General features: G+C 37.6%; 2 protein-coding genes across 2 annotated transcripts; one reads left to right on the top strand and one right to left on the bottom strand.

Annotated features, from left to right (window-relative positions):
* Nucleotides 1–203: 203 nt before the first annotated feature.
* ddias (DNA damage-induced apoptosis suppressor) lies at nucleotides 204–6,434 on the bottom strand. Its single transcript, XM_006628076.3, has 4 exons — nucleotides 6,149–6,434; nucleotides 5,902–6,063; nucleotides 5,103–5,208; nucleotides 204–4,738 (listed from the first exon to the last, which is right to left on the bottom strand). The coding sequence occupies exons 1-4, from the start codon at nucleotides 6,355–6,357 to the stop codon at nucleotides 2,168–2,170; spliced, it is 3,048 nt and encodes a 1,015-aa protein (XP_006628139.3). The 5' UTR covers nucleotides 6,358–6,434; the 3' UTR covers nucleotides 204–2,167.
* A 217-nt stretch (nucleotides 6,435–6,651) lies between these two features.
* On the top strand, nucleotides 6,652–19,584 carry prcp (prolylcarboxypeptidase (angiotensinase C)). The gene is made up of 9 exons (XM_006628075.3): nucleotides 6,652–7,252; nucleotides 10,794–10,934; nucleotides 11,971–12,072; nucleotides 12,663–12,844; nucleotides 13,182–13,339; nucleotides 13,784–13,956; nucleotides 14,915–15,079; nucleotides 15,511–15,698; nucleotides 17,013–19,584. Exons 1-9 carry the CDS (start codon nucleotides 7,070–7,072, stop codon nucleotides 17,236–17,238), a joined length of 1,518 nt encoding a protein of 505 aa, XP_006628138.3. The 5' UTR covers nucleotides 6,652–7,069; the 3' UTR covers nucleotides 17,239–19,584.
* The last annotated feature ends 1,840 nt before the right edge of the window (nucleotides 19,585–21,424 follow it).

Below are 21,424 nucleotides of genomic sequence, written 5' to 3'. Positions count from 1 at the left end.
ATCATGGCCTTTCATTGCATTCTTGGCTAAAACCTAGTTCACAAAAGGAAGGATTTTTTTTTACTATAGGAATATCTTAATCTTAATATGTTCCCTTTGTTTTATGTATCTTTTCAATTGCTATTAAAAAGCAATTTATTCTGCACATACTAATCATACACACAAGGGAGAAATTGAGAATACATATTTTTAATCTTCATTCACAATACAAAAATGGGCTGTATTTAACAACTATATACACTGTTTAATAAAAACATGATAACGCAGCCAACAGTAGATTTAATTTTTAAAAAACAATACTTTGCAAAACAGTTAACATTAATAAGCAGTAATGACAACCTCTACTTTTCAGGTGTTTCTTTTTTAATATTTGATCTTTCATATATTACTTGGCCTCTTGCTGTAGATGGTTTTATTTCTAGTGCATTATATCAAAGCTTTGTGTATCAGAAGAAAGAGCTTGTAGCTTAAAACAATTTCTTGGCCCAAGTTTTGGCTTTCTTTCAACAATGCAAAAGAGACCAACCCCAGAGCAGGGCCATCAGAATGTCATTTCTAAAACACTTTGGCACAGTTTCTTTCCAGGCTAGGTTACAGACAGAGCTGGAAAAATAACAGTAACTCCTTCTTCAGGGAAGCTGCACGAAACTGAATCATTAAGGTTACTTCTCTTTGGTTAGTTTCACATACCTGTACGCTTACACCTTCAAACCCATTTACTTCACTTGCAGCTAAAATACCAAAAACTCTTTTAGAGCTCTTCAGTTGCAATTAAACCCATTAAGATATTGCTGTGGAGTGGGGCAGGGGCTGAGAAATTTTGAAATCAGGTCTTGAGGACAAATACTGTATTCTACAATTACAATCTAAAAGCACAACAATATGCCACTTTTTTTTGTAAATACTGATTATTGTCATCCTTTTTAATATTTAGTAGCAGCAGAAGAAGCAAACAGTGATACAAAAACAAATGTTTATTCAAATAGAACGACTGATTAATGTAGTAATTATGTTGACAAAAATATACAAAATACTATACAAATTCTAATATTTATATAAACATATACAGTAAAAGTTCTTTTTATGCTTTCACAATTACTGCTATAGGAGCAAAACCCAAGAAATTAGAAACACCTGTCAGCCATTTGTCCCAATACTCATGCTCACCTGAAACAGGGAGACTGAACACAACAAATCACATTATTTTAACATAGCTAAATATGTATGCAAAATAATACCCAGAAAGAAAAGCTGAAATCCTATATTTCTGCCTCATATTAATCTTTCAACCTGAAATACAAATTTCATTAGTATACATCAAAAATGATTTTTAGATTTCACTTGACTATCCGAATAATAATGCTGTTTACTGAAGCACATACCATGAATGAAGTATGAAATACATGCTTTTTCACAATATATGCAACTCTAGGAGAAGCTGGACATGCTTAATTTCAGAGCACTGAAATGTTCCAGCCAGGTTCTTAACTGAAGTTGATGTTACTGAATGTTAAGTTTCTGTACTAGTGCCTAGATTCACAATGCACTATTGCACCTGGCAAGCAATTATATACCAGGGGTATCCGTATAATTCTTTCAAAACAAGAAAACAGGACATAACACACTTTTTGTACCAAATGTAAAAGTTCAATACAGTGAAGAATTTGGTTAAAATTAGATCTTGGCAAATAGCAGTCATAGATTGAACTCTGAGTATGTGAATCCAGTAACAATTTTATCAAAGGCAAGTTGGTGGAATGAAAAATATAACTCCCAAAACTGTGCTTGAATCACTCTCACTGGCTTGCCATACATACAATTGCATGAATGCCTCTGAACTAAGGTAAGCAAAATTGCCATAGTGAGTTACAGAAATACCTTTCACTTACACATGCATTAACACTTCTGTGTCCGTTAATAAAAATAATAAAACTTTTATAATCTGCATAGCCACTGTGTGCAATTTATAAAAGCCAAGAGGATGAAAAGTAATACATGTGAGGAACAATTTGCAGTTACAAATCATTGATAAACTGTTGGAAAAAAAATAAGACTGGATTAAGAGGTTGTCACCTACTCCCTGTGCTATAAAGGAGCAAAATCCAAATTCAGACCCCTAAAAAACCCAATTTCTTGCCGTTTCATTAAGATTTCTTAGATTTTGGTCTCAACAGAAGGAAGAGCCTGTAGAATCAGAAAAGAGGTCCTGTGACCAGTTACCAGTCATACTGTCATGGCCATCAGACAGAGTATTGCTGACTGTATCACAGGAGAAACTGTCTTTGACTTCAGTATCCATATTTATCTGAAAACCATCCACATTAGATGCACCCTTTCTCTCTCTATTTGAGTCTCCATATGTCAGAGAGCAATCTTTTCTTGGACTCGATGAAATCTGTATTGATTTTAACTTGTTACATTTAACAGCTTCTTTAATCGTTTTGAGTTTGTTCAGCGCCTTTTCATGTTTTTCACCTTTTGAAGGTATTTTCCTAAGATGAGCAGAGTTGTACAAATTTCTCTTGCAGTTATAATTTCCCTTAAATTGATGTCCTCTGGAGTTCCTGGTCAATCTCTGAAGTCTGAACATACATGAAACTTTGGTCACAGAAGAAGGGATCAATTCTTCTGCATCACTGTCACATACTCCAGAGAAATATTTTGTGCTCTTGCACTCTATTCCAAAATCAGTTTGCAAACTGCTTTGCCTATGCTCTTTCAGAAGGTGTCGAGTCAGTAAGTTACTTCTGGTTTCATAATGACTAAGGTGGTTGGGTTCACAAATATGAAATATCTTTGGGATTTGCTGTAAAGAGGCTAGCTGCCTTGAAATAGGAGTTGACTGGGAAGAGGGTACAAAATCTTGAGACACTGAAAATTCTGAATCTGTATTGTGAAATCCACTAGTGAGCATTCCCTTCGGATCCTGAAAAGAAGGGCACTCCGACGCCCGTGGGACACCATGATCCATCACATGAGCATGTTCTTTAACACAAAGAGATGACTGCAGCGGCATAATGTTCAATGGCGTGCTCACCCCCTCCTCTGTATTGATGCTATTGTGACTGCTGCTAAACAGATCAGCAGATGCATTGTAAACATCTTCAGTGTTTCTATAATTGTTTTGCATTGGGTGTTCTTTTTTTGCACTGTCCCAATTACGGACACTGGTAACATAAATTCCAAGTTCATCTTCTTTGGTGCAATCAGTGCTGCGATTCAATTTGTTTTTCTCTTTAATTACAACATCAAGACTGTTCAAATCTATGGAATTATCCTGAGTGCATTTTGCCTGACACTTTCTTGAAACTGATTCAGAATTAGCATCTGAACACCCTTCCCACTGTGGAATATTGTTCTGTTCAGAGGACTCCCACATAATTACAGACCTTGGTATTCTGGAACCCATTTTACAAAACGGCACACTAGTCTCTTTCTTTTCACCGACTCCTGAGTCACAGGAGATCCGCATATTAAGAGCGGATTCCGATTCTCCTCTGGCATAATGCACAAGCCCTTTTAACGCTTCATTTTCTTTCCTGTCCATTACATTTGCATATAAATTGCAGTTCTCTTTATTGTACACCTCAGGAGGATTCCGGAAAGAAATGGATGAATGGCCCCCATACACTCCCGCTGTGAATTCTGTTGTAGTCAGATCTGATGTAGATTCTTGGGTAGGAATCTTGAAGTTTGGAGAAGATTCTGGAATGTTGACGTTATCTGCTCCATGCAAATTTATAGACTTGTGCATCTCAGCAGAAGAGGCCTTCTGTGACTTTTGACTGTTATTTATAGCCTCTTGAACAGCATTCAACGCTGTCTCACCAGGTTCTCTTTCTACTTTACCAATGAACTCACTTAGACTTTCTGAGAATGGAAGTTCTTTCCATGCTAAAGAATTATAGTTGTTTTCTTTAGTCAAAGATGATTCCCCTTGCAAAAAAGATACACCGTCATTTCTTTCAGAAAATGCAGCTCTCCACGTCTCATTCAGACAAGGGTCTGTACATTCATCCTGCACATTTAACCGGCTTTCCTGAGGGTACAACACCGGCAACATACTTAGTAATGACCTGGGAGTGTCTGACAGAGATGACACTCTACTCTGAAAGTCACTTCCAAAGGCTTTCTCAGCGTTTATCCTTTCTCTTGACTCATACAAGGCAGAGTTACATTGATACCTTTCTAAAGAAGTTTCTTCTCTCGTCATACTCTCATCTCCACTTCTCTCACCTTTGTATGGGGTAAAACAATGTGAAGACACATGCTGAAGGGATGCACCATTGGAAGACTTTGAAATGCACTGGTATTTGTGGGATTCTAGAGACCTCCTGCCCCATTCTGAACGGCTGCTTGAGTCTTGGCTGAGTTCTTCTGCGGATGAAGTGATTATTCCAGGTGATTGCTGCCAAGGTCCTATGGCATTTCCTCCACTGCTCCATTGTGTACATGATTGCCCACTGTGTGCCAATGAACATTCCAAGCTGTTTAACTCCACAGTGACATCTTGCTCCACAGCTGTAGGGCCCCCAGGTTGCTGTGACACATTGGGAAAGTTTGTAACATGAACTGCTTGTAGCAGTTTCTTCAAGTAGGTTATCACGGTGCAACCAACAATAGCTGCATTAGGCAAAGCAATCTGGCAGGCAACAAACTGACCAGAGTACTGGCTGCATGAGGTCTGAACCAGGCCTTCACCAAATGAGGAGTGTTTTCTGGATTGGACACTGGACAACTGTTAAAATAAAGATCATGCTCATCAGAAACATGCTTAAAATACATCTATAGGTACATATTATTATCTTAAAAGTAACCCTCAAAAACAAATTAATGGAAATTTACATGCTAGTATACTAGAAGACTGACTTAAAGTGCAGTGCGGTCCCTTCTTTTAATGTTGGTCCTGCTGATGTTTTAACAAATCAGCCATTCACTAAACATTTTTTAGTCAGCCTTTTACTTTAAATGGGAATGGGAATGCAATTACTATATTTCAAAATCTATTCTTGAATTTCTGAAAATAGTTTCTCGATATTTTAGTGTAATATTCTCGTTTTCAATCAAATGTCCAGTCAGATATTTCAATGTTTTAAAGCTACCTTAATTCCAAATATGAAATGTCTTCCAACAAAGCAATCTTTCACTGCCTGGATTAAGAGTGTGTGCACCATATCACCAGCATCCTTCTTTAAATCCTCCATAAATCTATGAAAACAGAAAAGGTAAACATGGTTTAAAATCCTTTTATGCATACATATCTGATTTCACAGTATGTACATCATACATACAATTTATTCTTAATGCAAACACCTCTACTACAAGTATCACTTCAAACGCAACAGTAACATAAAATAGAGTTTGTGTCTAATATGTATCCAACTATAAATAAAAATAAAACATGCCACTTTTTAAAATTTGTATTGAAGCTCCTAATATGGAACGGAATGAAGTTCTGATCTAACGCTAGGTCATATTAAATGCATAATTTCAAAAAACAGGGAGAGATTTACATTTGTTTGTAAATTAGGGTAACCAGACACATTAGAATTGCTAATTATTAAAGATATGAAGGACTAGACCCTTAAGGATCTTGTAGGCAGAGAGCTTATACTTAAATACATTTCTTAATTTCAATGGGTGCCAAAACTTAAAAGTGTAAACACAAGTGTATTATGATGCATATGTTAGTTAATGTTTAAGCATCCTAACAACTGTACCTTGAATAAGCTGTACGGTTTGGTTTAAGAATTAGGAAAGCAAGCAAAATCCCATTAATTTAGTAATTATTTACATTCAGTAAATAATGAATAAAGGCACCAATATTCTAGCATATGTCTTAGATAACAAAGACGTCAGTACTGTATTGTTAATTAAAAAGACAATGGGTAAAAATTGTACCTATGAAGAAATCCAGCAGAAACACCAAAGTAAGGATCCAGACAGCTGCCGAATACTGCTACTCCAAATATATCACTGTTTCTTGCGACACCGAAAGATAGCCTGTACCTATACTTGACATCGTCCACTCCACAGATGAAACCACACTTCTTGCAAATACATCTGTGGAATCAAGATAAAAACAATGATTTGCCATTGTAACATTATTTTTCATTTGACACAATCTCATCATTATTTCCATTCTTACCCAGACTTATTTATGAACAACCTGGACACGCAGTTCTGACAACACGGATACAAAACACAAGGATCTTGGAGAGACAACACGGAACCACTGATCAAGACCCTTCTCGGAGGCATGTGGTCTTGAAAGAGAAATATCACATTTAAAAGAAAAGAACATGTGTAAAATGGGTGAAAATTAAGTGACGTCTGTAGTGAAACGCATAATCCCATGTCTATTACAAAACCACCAAAAAGATTTGTTAGCGTTTTTTTTCAAATTTCCCCCCAATAAACACTGTAACAACCAATCAGAACGTCTCAATGAATACTAGACAAACCAAATTACGATAGGTGGTAGAACCAATCATAATTCGATCTAGCGAAAAAAAGGGGCGAAGTGTAACCTTGGCAACTAGGCGGTCACTTTAGCAACAGTACTTTTCGACAGACGTAAAATGCTCGTTGAAGGCGATATCTGTTGTGACCGTGTAATGACGCAAGTTTAGTATTTGGAATTGATGCACTACTGAGTTGACATGCTTTCATATTATTTTTAATGTCTGCTATATAATTCTTTATTCAGTGTATCGTTAGCGGTTTAACATACTACTTGGACAGATATTTTTTTAGCATTTCTTTTGTGTAAAAAATAACTTTAACGTTATACAGAGAAACTCTGAATTGAGGAATAATGAACAAAGTGAACACATAGCTAATTGTCTCCGAATTCCCAGAATTTCTATATTACTCGTACTGATTTAAGTCCCCCACCCCCCCACTTTACTAAGGTTAACTACATCTCGTTAGTGATGCCGAGTTTCTTTTCCTTCCTCTTTTTAAACTCTAGCTGTCTCTGTCGTCTTCTGCTGATAAACCAGGAAGTCTTTTGCGCTGTGATTAGGTCCCTCTGCTTCTACGCTTCACTCCGGTTTTTCTATGGATCATGGCATCTCATTTTAACGCAGTCATAAGACTTAATGTCACTAGTTTCCTTGCTGTAGGTCTAATTTCTTTTCACGTAATTTCTGCTTTTAAATCACCGCTTTTATCCAGAAGAGGGGTTGTCTCAAATCCTGAAACACGGACAAACCTAATTAATTATAAAACCTACTATTTTGAACAGAAGGTAAGTACAGTATTCCGTCACTCTCGGTGACCATGAACTGTATATGGCCAACCTGACTTGTGTGTGTGTATGAAGTTAAAACTGTTTTTTTTTTGTGTGTGTAATTTAGTCTAATATAAAATGTTTTAATGTAGCTGTACAAGTATTGCATTAGTTATCTGGATTGCTTTTCGCTAAAGTGGGTGACCTGTCTTCAACTGTTTTTGTGCAGCCGCATTTCATTAATTTAAATGTTAAAAAATAATCAGAAAACTCATTTTTAATTAGATTTTGTTAACTTATTAAAGCAAACAGCAACATAAACCTGTGCTTAAAAGATGACTAATTACTTGATTATACCGGTTTTGCTCATTTTGGAAATGACAATCTACCTTTAAATATTTGCAGTTTTATTGCTCCATTTTGTTAGTTTTCTGTTGGTTACAAATAACATATCTCTGTTGAAATGTATGCATTATCATTGCAATGTACTGTATGTGCTTCACTGAAATGAAACTTCAAGTGCATGAACTCCGTGGAGATTTGACTAATCAGAAAGAGAAGACGCATTGTTACAGCAAACTTTTTAAATTACATTTTAATTTGTCGGAGAGTTGCGTAATTAAATCACTGAGACTCCGGAAGGTGATCTGTATGCCTGCTGTAACTATTTCTAAATGGAATTATGGAAATTTTGGTAGATTTTTTACTTTTGAGGGGAAAGTATGACGGTAAATTGTTTGCGCAGCTCATTAGTAACTGCTGACATTAACAGGATTTCCTCTAGTATTCTATTTACTACTGCATAAACAAAAGCTGCGCTGATTACTTTTGCATACAATATATTTCCGTTTTGCCTTCACTGTGTGGAAGTACAAAACTATTAAACAGCTTCTGGCTGTGCTGCTGTTCGCAAAATAACATCCGAGCTTGCAACTTGACGAAATAGGTCCTGCACAGGGTGTGTATTCAACTTTCCTGAAAAACTACCCAATGTGGTCAGCATCGTTTTTAGTTGTGCATTTCCTGAAGGAAACGCCTGAAATCACTGTCGCCTGCAAATCACTGACACGAAGGTAGTTTTGAATATGTGGTTATTTTTTTTTCCAACATGCTCCCACGTTGAGGCACAAATCGTCTATTTATCACTATCGTTTGCAAAAGAGAATTGCATTTGTAACTTGCGGACAAATAGCGTGTGGTCAGGTGACGTTAACTATATAGCCGAACTTAGTCATGTGCTCATCACAAGACACTGTTTCAGCATCGGTTCTTCATAGATCTGTGCTGGTTCAGCAGTCTACAGGAAGTCTGCCGTCGATACATTTTGAAATCACTTCAAACCACTTGAAAGACCTGAAATATTGACAGTAGACTATATATATTTCCTCAAGTGTTTTCACAGTGCTTCACTATATAAGTAAGAGGGTATATGTTTACAGAAAAATCTGTAGCTGCCTAATTTCCATACTGTAGATTGTTGCTGTGCCTGCTCCATTTTTTTTGCACGCAAATAGCAATGCGCTCCTTGTCTGATAGTTAAGTAAATATGATCGACTTCTAAAGAGTCCCACATGCCCGGTCGTTCAGTCACATAAAAGCCTTGTCATATGATATTGTATCACTCCCGGAGGAATTATTCGATTTCCTTAGGGTCTCAATTTCTTAAGAATTATTTGTCAGGACTTCATTTGTGACATGTACAGAAACACATCAGTGTGCTGTGCTTCTGTGGACTGGGGTGCCTAGACTCTGGAAAGAATAAGTAGTCTAGCAGTTGTGTGTGTGTGTGTAGAGGAAATCCTGAAACCTGCTTCTGTATCCAGGAGGGAAAAAAACTACAGGAAATCCTTTTATAGCTTCAGATTTAACAACTTGTAGTAATCTCCTCTATTGAAATGCACGCTACTATGTACTGTTAACTTTTTGTCTTAGAGTGTTTAGGAAGGTAAATATTCTGTATTTTACGCGACCTTGTTTTCACATGAGACGTGCAAAATTTGATTAAAATCCCCGTCTAGCCTGTTTTTTTCAGCACTAGAAAAGAGTCATCTCAAAGTCTACAGAAGTGTTTTTCGGACCATATATAGCGATTGGATTTAAAGGGGTTGCATTACTTTTACATGGATCACGTGTTGTCAGTTAAACAGGATGTTGTAGGGTTCAAAGTAGCAGTCAAAGCGTTCAAAGTAACGTTTGTGTTATCTTAAGAATTATTAAGATGTATTATTCTATGGAACCACAAGGGGGCAATGTTTAACTCTTTCCGTTTTGGATCAGTGTTACTGTATAGAAGTTAATGCACTGGACCTTAGTGCTTAAAAAAGAAAATGTTTTAACACCTCTCAGTAGAATTTATGTGTCTTCTTTTAATGACGTTTATATGTAGATAATTATACCTCTGGGCGTTTCTTGTATATAAAAGGCCATCTAATCAAATAATAATTTCAGTACTTTAAGGTTCACTTGTTGCAGATTGACAAAAGGTGGCGCTCTCTTCGTTTCTCCAATACGGATTTTAATTTGGCGTGAATGCAGTGTTACTATCACGTATAAAAGGATTATGTACTTGAACAGTAGACTGAAACTTCGCTCCGCATGAATTATTATGAATACATTATTTTATATGCAAATTCCTCTGTTTTTCACGTGTAAAAAATGTGTAGAATTTTTGTTTGGAATTGTAATTTGTAATGGTGATTCTTGGCCTTTCAAAGTCAAAAGAGAAGAGTACTTCATTATTTTCCCCAGGTTATACAGTACATTTGAGTAATTTCATGAACATTTTATTGACATACCTTTTGCCATGTTACTACTGCTTGATAAAAAAGAAAAATATGGTTGACATAGGTTAGAAGTGTTTGTATTTTCAACAGGCTACTTTTGATGGAATCCATAGTTGTGCTGACACAATAGAAAGAGTGGTGAAGGCTTTGGGGAAAAAATGACTGCTTTTCTGTCCGAGAATCTTTTTTTTTTTTTTACGGATAATATGCTGGTATTATGTAAGCAGCAGAGAAGAAGGGGGGGGGGGAACTTTCAGTGAAGGTTATTGGGTGGGTTTCAAGTAGGGAACATCTCCTTTGTAGCACACAGCGGTGGTGTTTCGGTTGGTCCTCTGTAAAGTTATCTGCGGTTTTCATTCCAAACGGGGGAGAGTGCAGAGAAAAAGGAAGGGCACTCAATAAGCACTGATGGTTAATGAAAGGATATCACAGAGCTCTGCTAAACTGGAACTAATTTGGCATCCCTGAAACTGGCTCTGGATTTTAATACAAATTGAGGCTAATTATCCTCACACACAACCACGGGGCTGTCTTTTCAGAACGGGGCAATGGCACAGGGCCAGGTTGCTTATATTTTGACGACACCCCCAGATCTGCGCTGTATCCCTTGCAGGTGGTCATCCATCGCACTCTCAAAACCTTTCCTGTCCACCCCTCGATGCTAGCTACACTTTGGCTTGACGTGCAAATCCGCTGAAAGGCAGTAAGTGTGAGAAATGAAATGCAGAAACGACTAACGCGTTTCTGTTTGGTCATTGGTGTTTCCTTTATTACAGATTGATCACTTTGGCTTCGTTGAAGATGCAACATTCAAGCAGAGGTACCTAGTAGCTGACCAGCATAGGCATAAAGATGGCAGCCCAATCCTGTTTTACACTGGAAATGAAGGAGACATCACCTGGTTCTGCAACAATACAGTAATGATTCTTTCTTTTGGTCTACACACTGTATTGGTAGTATTTGGTGCACACTGTAGATAACTATGACTGTTTGCTATGGATGTGAACATGATCAAATCTAAAATCATACAGTAGGTACAGTATTTTAAGCACTGCTTTGACTTTGGAGAGTATTTGCTTGAATTTGGTAATGTAGTAGTTAAACAATCTGGTCATCTAATGATTTAGATTGCCATGAAATTTCAGAGAAGAAAAATATATTTCTATATTCTATATTTCCTGTTATATAGATTGTTTACAATATCAAACCATTCATAATATGTTGGAGCCATTTTCTCATGGCTTTCTTGCTGGTCACCAAGAGAATACCCACCTGGGTGATGTGCACCATCCATTACAGTATATATACACGATATAGTATCTGGAGAAAATTTCACTTTTTTTTTTTGTTATGGATGAAGTGTATGTGTAAGGCCAGACTGTAGAAATCCAAAGTGTAGTTTTCCCAGTACACAAGATTAACATTCCTACTCTTGTGGACTGCTCCATAGGCTCTTTAATGGCGTGGATGAGTTTAATGCCTCATCCAAATGGCAGCTCCTCTTACGGCACTGTCCCTGGTCATCATGCTGGGACTGGTTTACCCCTGAGAGAAGACTGCCCATTAGTGATCCATGAACAGTTCTTAGAGCTGTAACTTGGTTGTCTCTGTATGGACCAGCCCTGACCTGGCTAATGAGATCAGTTTACAAGGAGATAACGCTGCGGTCAAATGCTAGAAGAAAGTGTGTTCAGCCTAAACATGTTTAAATTTCTGTTTCTGGGGATCCGCGTCCTGCAAAAGAACATGCTGAGGTTAATTCCATCAACCGAGAATAAAATAAGTGTTTCAGAATAACACAGTTTGGAATTAACCTCTGCTTGCTCCTGTAAATCCTTTTGCATTGTAAATATGCTCAAAGCTCTTTTCAGGAAACATTTCTTGATGGTGAGTAAATGTGATTGAGTCCATTGTTGAGCAAATAGAAAGTAATGACTTTTCTTTTATCTACAGGGTTTCATGTGGGACGTAGCTGAGGAGCTTGGTGCAATGCTAGTGTTTGCAGAACACAGATACTATGGAGAGTCCTTACCATTTGGAGACCAGTCGTATAGTGTGAGTATGTTATGGTTTGTTATATCTGTACTGACCATCCCACTGTTGCACTGCATAGCATGCTATATATATATATTTATCAATCAGGGTCTGGATAAGATTTTCTCAGTCCTCTGCCTGGATTATTTTTTCAGAAAGATTTCGTCTGCAGCCTTCTTCACTGCACTTAGCTGTCAGTGTGACTTAATGAGCGAAAAAGCAAATGGTATAGAAATAAATTTGAGCAATGTTCCAAAAATTCTTGATTTCTGTGATTTTCCCATTCCCTGTAGTTTTACATAACTTTTCTGGAAAATAAGGACTTGAAAAGTCACAAAATCATTCCAGTTGTACTAAGGATTTAATCATATGTAGGCATTTTGGGATAATGGCATTGATGGGTTTAGTGAGACAACACTTCTGTCCTTCTTCCACTTTCCCATTGTTCATCAATTCATAAAGTTCGGCAGTGATATGAATTTCAAGAGCAAGTTAAAGGAGAGGTAGTTTTAAGATGAGTTATACCTGTGTTCAATCATTTTTTCTGATGGATAATTTTTGTTTCACTCCATTCCTCCTGTATGATCTTCTTTTTGGCTTTTTGCCCACAGGATCCAAAATATCTGAACTATTTGACCTCAGAGCAAGCTTTGGCTGATTTTGCCGTGCTCATTGAAGAACTGAAGAAGACTGTGCCAGGTGCCCAGCAAAGCCCTGTAATTGCTCTTGGAGGCTCCTATGGAGGAATGCTGGCTGCTTGGTTAAGAATGAAGTATCCACACGTAGTTGTGGGGTGAGTCCTTTTAAGATTTTAAAAGCAAACTGTAACCCGTTCCTTGAAAGGTAGTGTTTTTTAAGTTGCATAACATTTAACGCGTGCTTTCAGAGTTGCAAACACTGTGCATGTCATTGTCCAGACTTTGCAGAAAAATTAGGTCTTTCATTTTAACTCCAGTCTCTCTGTCTCATCCCCAAAGTGCCCACACGTGCAAAACCGATTAAGATTTTGTTTAGCTTGTACCTTCCATCTGGCCGCTGGCCAGACATTCGAACTTGTAGCGGTGAAAGAATCCATTGGAGGCAGCAGAGATCGAGGAAGAGCCAGTAAGACATCTGCCACTTTGTTTCAGTGCCCTGGCCTCGTCTGCTCCAATATGGCAGTTCCCAGGCCTGGTGCCATGTGGTGTTTTCTACAAGATCGTGACTGACGATTTCTCCAAGAGTGGGAGTGGCTGTTCGGAAAGCATCAGGAGATCATGGAAGGCAATTGATAATGTGACATCGACAGGTAGGGCTTTTTTCCTCCTTTGCTGGCTGGCTGTGATCTGGGCAGAACAATTCACAGTTTCCAGGACTTGATAGAGCTTCAGGACGGGTTTCCCTCTTTGTATTTCTGCGCTGTTGGAAGTTAGGGAGGACAGGATACTTTATATAATCCTGAAAAAAAATAAGACTTTGTCTATGTACAGTATTTGCAAAATGCTAACTTTATAAATAACAACCCATCAAAATAAAACTAAATTAATTTTCTTTAAGTTAATATAAAACATTTTAGAATATCACAAAGTGCGTCATTGGCCCCCCCCCCCCCCCATATAGAATAATCTTACTGATATTTATTTTTTTGTTCATTAAGGCTGCCTTTATGGTAATGAAGCTGATCTGAAGATATTTTAGTCTACTCTTGATTTTTATGGTTGCCTTCTCAAATGCTGTTTGTTTTTCTTCTCAGAGGAAGGTCTGCAGTGGCTCTCCAGTGAATTTAGACTCTGCACTCCGCTCAAGAACAAGGAGGATGCCATGGCTGTAAAGAGCTGGCTGCAAGAAACCTGGGTCAATCTGGCAATGGTCGATTATCCGTATGAAGCCAACTTCCTTCAGCCCCTGCCAGCATGGCCAATTAAGGTAACAGGAAAAAGGAAAGGGGAAAAAATAAATAAAAGTAAAAATAGAAAGCTACTACGTGTAGCTGGTTTTAGATCTCCTTCGCTGAAAAGGTCAAAGGTGGATAGTATATGAATATATACAAATGCGTTAACTTACATAACAAAATAATGACTCATTCGTTATTATTTTAGTAGATTTGGGGATTTGGTCCAATTGCAAAGCCTTTGGATCTCTGTGGGTTGTAGTATTTATATACTTAAAACTGGTCTCAAACTGATACCTGAACTGTACAGTATTATTACTTTTTCGGAATATCTCCTCAATCTTTCACTTTTTTTTCCCCCTTAGTCCGACAATCCTAATGAATAGCTTCAGGAAAGACAAACGCAAAATGGTAATTTTCAGCTGTTTGGCTTGGTGCCGGTAATGTATGCGACCCCTATGGGTGGTATAAGCGGTTTAGGCAGTAGCCGTAAAGAGGAGCTTTTTAATGACAAAGCTAATGTGATTATCTTAGTGACTGTGAGAGGAGGTATTGAGGGCTTACGGGCTAGAAATGTGTTGGCAGAGCTGAATGTATCAGTCTAATCCCATCTGAAAAGTAGGTGGAAGATGCTTTGGAGAGCAGTTGCATTTTTTTCATGGTGTAAATTGCTGGTCTCCAGTGGTAGAGCATGTTTGTAGCTGTACTCAGGCATTGGCCTCCTCCTTCAGTCACACACAAAAGCACTGTGGAGAAAACCTGTGCAGATAAAGTATCCTTGCCAACTTCAGGAATCCCCTTGAGACCGTGAAGCATTAAAAAATGCAGTTGTCTCTAACTTTTTGCAGAGAAGTCATATAAAAGATTAAATATACTGTCTGAAAATGTTACCAACACAAGAGGTGACCAATCCGTGGGTGTTTTTTTTTTCCCTTTCTGATCTGTTTTAACGAGCTGTGTTTTTTTTTTGTGGCTCCTCATATTTGCACTTAGGTTGTCTGCCAGTATCTTAAGGATCCATCTCTGCCAGACACAGCTTTGCTGCAGGGTATTTTCCAAGCCGTGAATGTGTACTACAACCATACAGGAAATACCCAGTGTCTCAATACTTCACAGACTGCCACGGGAAATTTGGGTTATATTGGCTGGTATTATCAGGTAGTGACTAATTTCAACGTCAATTCATGCTTTCAACATATAATTTGTGTAAAATTCAAAGCGCATTCTCCATGTAGATAAACCTCGAACAAATGTATTATCATTTATTAGTAATAACAATCAACGTTTTCAAGATCAATTTTTGGTTGATGGAAACACAACTTTTAATGAAGTTGTTTTTCCTAGAATTCATAACATTGACCAGAACCCGATTGTGGCAAAAAGCCTTTTAAGCACCTACAGTCATTTGTTTTAATTCATGTTTTCTCAAATATGTTCTATTAAAATCTCTGCTTGAAATCAGCCCTTTGAGTATTCTAAAAAAAAGTCTAATGCAAGATTTACAATGTCTGTAGTTACATTTTGCTTTCTTTAATTGACAGTTTTATTAACTGCAAGAAATGTTAAGCTGTTATCTGAACACTCCTCAGGCCTGCACAGAGATGGTGATGCCCATGTGCTCCGATGGTGTCAACGACATGTTTGAGGCCCAGATGTGGGATTTCCAAGCCTTCTCCGATGAGTGTTATGGGCAGTTTGGGGTGAGGCCTCGAGCCGATTGGGCCATTACTGTATATGGAGGGAAGAACATTAGCTCTCACAGCAACATTATCTTCAGGTGAATACCGAGAACACAAAACCTGTTCCCTTGCTTTTCACACGTGTTCTAGTGGACCTTGCAAACTCTTCTTCAGCTGGCAATCCTGTGAGGCCCATAAGCGTGAATTATGATGTTGATCTACACAGGAGGATGGCCCAAGATATGCAGCTACTATTGTAGTATTTCTGTATCCCGAAGCCTGGCTTTGCAATACTAAGACAGACTGAACTGTGTAAAATTATCCTTATGCATACTAAGGAAAAAAAAATATTGCTTAGCATTTGTTCTACTCTTGAATGACTGGAATATAAACTTTGTTTTTAAATCTTCTTCCTTTTCTGATTTTATTTTCTTCCTTTTGCCCCCCCCAGCAGTGGGCACAATTTTTACCCACTTGGGGTGTGTGTGTGTGGGGGGGCAGTATTCTTTTCACAATGAAAGCTTGAAAACGAATGCTAAAAAAGCTCCTTGAAAAGCAGTGGCTTTCTATTGTGAATTAGGAAGATTTAACAGGAGTTTTTTGGCCTGGCATATTCCTTTGATTGGCTCAAAGCCTGCTGCATTCATTTACCACTGTTTGTTGTTATGCTGCTTTGGTCCCAGCAGGGCAGGGGCTTCATGTTAAGTTCTGGATGGAAGAATTCACCCCAGCCTAATATTTTCCGGTATACACATTTAAGTTAAAAAAAAATCAGAAGTGCTGACCAAAAATACAATGCTGTTATTATTAACAATCCATGAGTAGAGGTCAGTTCTATGTTGAAAAGTAACAATTAAGAAGCCAAATTCATTTTGGCCGTGGACCCTTGTGAACTGAAGAAGCCTCCGCAGCTGAAATGTTTTTTTTATTCGTGCCTCGCTGGCTGACACAACTCTCTGCTCTCACTTTTTTTATTAGACTTCCTTGTGAAGCTCAACCTTTACAGTTTCCTGAATATGAAATGTTTTCTATGTAAATACAAAGTGCATGTTTATCATGAGTACATTATGTAATGAATTCCATGTACTATTAATACAGGTTATACATCATGCCATGTTAAAGCACATGAAGAAAGGATAGTTGTTTCCAGTGCTGTCTGATAACTGGGAACATTTTGTGTGGAATTCTGTAACTAATCTGAAGTTTTAGATGCCAAATGTTAGGTCTAGGGATGTGTATTTTGATTAAACATCATTGATTGCTACCAATGGAAAGCTCATTTTTATGACTGGTTAAAATATGCTTCTTCACTGAAACCACCCACCTGCCATGTGATCGCTAGTTAGACTTCAGCGATGTTAAACAAACTGTCATACTGTCCCGCCTTACTTGAGAATGTCTTTGTTTTTCAGCAATGGAGGCCTAGATCCCTGGTCAGGTGGTGGGGTGACTCAGAAGATCTCAGGATCGCTGGTGGTCATTATGATTCCGGAAGGGGCTCATCACTTGGACTTGCGTTATAACAATGCCTACGATCCGCAATCTGTGCTAAATGCTCGTGACTTGGAGGTGCAATATATGAAGAAGTGGATAAAAGAAGCAGCAGATTCCAAATCGCCCAGTAATCACCTGCCTTAGGGTTATTAGAACTTAGCTTTGCAGTCTCAGGTCTATGTAATGCTGTGTTGGTTTTGACTTAAGTAAAGGTCTCAAATATCTGTTGGAAACAAAAGCACAGAGTTGCAGTCTTAAGAAGGAAACAACAGTGTGGCACAGTCATACTTGAAATTAATTTGCTTTCATGTTGGTGTTTGTAAATGCATAGATTTCACATGTGTTCAAGTCCGGACCTACACCCCTTACCAAAATGTCACCTGTAAAACAATGATTTGGCAAATTTTCTGTATAAAACTTCCTTTGTATAAGAAGGTGTAACACTGTGATGTGTTACAGTCAAAAGCACAGCCATACCGTCCTAATCTGTTTTCTCTTCTTCAAGGGTTTATCTTTCAATAGGATTTCTTTTCTGAACATTTCTTGATTGCACTTGTACTCTTTTGTGGTTCCTTTTAAAGAGACCGTTATAGCACATGTAGGGAATTGGAGTTGTCATGACTATTATTTGTAGGTTTTGCAGGCTAATTTGTAGTGTTTGTAGTTGTATACTGGCAAACTCCTTTGCTAATAGTATATTTAAAATATCTATTTCTACTACTAGTGTAAAGCACCGAGTCGTGTAAAATGTCTGAAGAACCTCAAGATAATCAAGGATGAAGAATCATAGTCAGGACATAATGTACTCGTGGATCTACTATGACGGTTAAGATGTCATCATGCATGTTTTCTATAATCTTTTGTTTGAACATTGCCCAGAGTTATGCTCATCACTAGTTTTATAGTAAATCAGGAGCCCTAAGTAATAGTCATAATGTACCCACTGGCTTTCTGTTCATGTCCTTCCATTGGCTGCCCTTTAGGCTCTAATGTATGGTTCATGGCTGTGGTTCATCACTTACCTGCTGAGTCCTTCAGAACATCCTGGTGCCTTCAGAAGAAAGGGCTGTAGTTGTGCTGCTTACTGGCACTGACTGGAGCTTGGTAATCTAAACTAGGTGCTCCCTTGATTTGCTGCATGGTCATTTGGAGTACCATCAAAAAAAATATGAATAAAAAGATTGTTCACAGTGTGTGAATTGCTTAGATATACTCCTGTTCATCAGACCAAAGGGCACTTTTTTTTTTTTAAACATTGGCAGTGGTGATGGTGCCTTTGTAAGGCATTACTTAGACAGCCAGGATACACTTTCATTTTAAGCAAGTTAATGATAAATTCACAGCCACACAAGTCATTCGTATTCAAATAGTGATGATATTGTTTTACTGAAAGGAGTTTATTGTAGTAATTTTGTACCGAGTTGAATATTTCTTAACCTCTAAATGGACAAATGCCTTCAGTTATGTTATATTTCATATTGAGATTTTTAATGAAAATTTAGAAGGGCAGGACCCTACCATTTTGTATACATTCTTTTGAGAGAATTATGCTTGAACCAAATCAGATTTGGGCAGTTTGTGCAAAAAAAATTCATTCTCATTGGGGGATTATTTGCATTCACGGCAGTGCCTGTCTTCAATTGGAATTGATGCCTTTCTTCATTTGGAGTGGCTCTTTTGAGAAGGCTTTATGTCTGTATAGACATCCAGAATTTCAAAGTTGAAAAAATGGCTTGCATAGAATTATACTGACTCATCCTCTTGAATGATGCTTACAATGATTATTATTTCAGTAATGCTTCATTAGGTGTTTGTAGCAAGTCATATATTAGATGTTTTATGATTATTAATCTGTGCCTTCTAAGTATCACATTAAGCATACTGCATACTGCTTAATGTGATAATGTTAGTCATTATAGCTCACACTGGCAATACAACTATTAGTAACTGACATGTACATCTTCAAGCATCACAACAATTTTCTTTTTCAGTCTTTAGAGCCATGGGAGTAAAATGCTGTGGTTTTTCGGATGCTGTTTAGGTAATTGAAATGATAAATTGTAAAGTTTTCAGACATCAGTTCAAGTTCATTTATCATATTATCCTCTAATACTAGATGTGTATTGTTCTAAAAAGAGCAACACAGATTTGTTCATGTCCTCATCTTGGATGATACAGAGTACCTATAAATTGTGTACGGAAATGGAAGGATGAAGTGCGATGTGGAAAACCATTAAAATGGTCACAATTTCATGTATTATTTTATATTGTTCTACAAATAAGCTATATAAGGATACCTGATACATGCCAAACTTCTTAAACTTTCTCAATGTGATTTACCTAAATCTGTGCTGTTTTTATTAATTGCATTTTTTTGTCCTTGCATTTAATGTTACTGCCCTTGTTTGAGTTTCATGATCGTGTCCTGTCATGGATTTGATTTTCTTTTCCTACCAAATAAAATTGTGGTCACACAAAGATAGTTTTGAAGATGCAGTTGTAACAGTTGTTCTTTGGAGTGCGAGAGAAGGAGCATAATCAGACCGTTAAAATGAATGTTGTCTTCACTACAGAGGAAATCCCCAAAGGAGCTTTTATGAAAGCGGTCTCCATGGCAACTATTCTGGTCAAAGTCACTGGCTGATGCAGAAATAGGAACTAGGTAACCACACTGATAAGAGTAGATTAGGGAATGGAAATGACAGGATCTGCTAATCATACCGAATGCATTGTGGGGCAATTGCAGCTCAAACAAAGAGAAATCGTCTTCTCATGGGAGTAACTTTTGACTGGTTTGAATCCTTCCTTTGTTTGCTACATAATGATTTCACACAAAGCAAACAAAATGGCAGGCAAGTCCCTTTCACACTCAGATTTTTTTAATACATCTGTGTTATTTTCCCCCTTTTCATATGAATGTCCAAAATTAGCAGGGATAATAACTGTTGGATGTACCTAATGAAAGGTAAAAACAGGTGCTTGTAGGAAAAGAGATTCTATGAATAATGTATATATACCGCTGAATACATAAAACCTGTTTTAACTTCCATTCTTTACTCCCCCTATAGTACATTGTGTTGAACAGTACGGTAATATACAGCAATCCCATTTGGCTTTATAGACATCATAAATAGTACTCACAATTAGTTCTTTTAGATTCTAAAACGGTGAATTCTCTGCTCTGCTTTCGAGTGGTACTTGTAGTTATTCATATTTGAAATCTGTTGGGTAGATGCAATCAAACACTGTATAAATTGAGGTTGGCACACTAAATACTGCATCATGAAGAACATCAAGCCCTTCATGTTCTTTTAGGGACTTTATTTATCGCTTGCCAAGTGCTTGGAAAAGAGAATCAGCCTGCTTTTGGCGGTTCCTTACAGGGTTGTCAGGCCTATAATCTTGGATGGAAGTGTTTGGCTTTCAGAGGATGAAAGAAAATACCATAAAATATCTGGCTTCCCTGAGCTTGTTGAATAAGAGCTAGGGAAGTTTAAGAAAAGGTCTGCCTCACTTAAGAGTTAAGAGCTGGAGATAGAAGGATTGTTATTTGTTACTATTATTTGTGGAGCACGTTTTATTCCCTGTTATTAAACAACAGTCCATTTTTAAGGATGACTCGCCACTTTGCGAATCAGTGAGAGACACTATGGGTATTAATTAAAAACTGATATTATAGTCATTCCCCATTAATTATTATTACTGTTACAGTTATATAAATTATATATTGCAGTATTTCATTGTACAGTATTATTATAAATTAAGATTTCATTTGTCTAACTTCATACATTTATGCAGGTTGCAACTAAAACATCAGTCCCACCACAAGAAAGTAGACCGTTAATTTTTCAACTTATTTAATTCTTATTCACCCCAGTCTTAGTCTTAGCTGCTGCAAATGTGAGTTCATCATAGTTCACGGCTACATCTTTGCCAGATTCTTGTCTTGCATTTTAAATTGAGTGCACTGAGGGTGGCGCTCACCAGGACAAGTGGACTGAAAATGGATGTGTGGCTTGATCAAGTGGCAGCCCGGATGTCAGGAAAGTGCTGATGAGGTACACTGGCAGTGTAAGATATGCAACCTCCCCTCTGCATGTGCAGTTAGTTTTTGAACAGTAAGCCTTCCTCTCCCTCAGAAAGGGTCTCATACAGGCTAGTGATTTAATAAGAAAAAATCTGAGAGTACTAATAAAAAGACTGGTGGGAGGTGAATGCAATAAATTGAGAAAACCTGAGTCATGTTGGTAACCTGCGGGATTCTTAGGTCACAAAGCAATTTACTGGGGAGCCTCGATGTCGTTAAATTGCTATATCCAGACAGACCATG

Source organism: Lepisosteus oculatus, chromosome 5 (genome assembly GCF_040954835.1).
Source record: "Lepisosteus oculatus isolate fLepOcu1 chromosome 5, fLepOcu1.hap2, whole genome shotgun sequence".
In the NCBI taxonomy this organism is placed as follows: Eukaryota; Metazoa; Chordata; class Actinopteri; order Semionotiformes; family Lepisosteidae; genus Lepisosteus; species Lepisosteus oculatus.
Note: the sequence above shows the minus strand (reverse complement) of the source record. Positions and strands in the feature narration are given on the sequence as shown.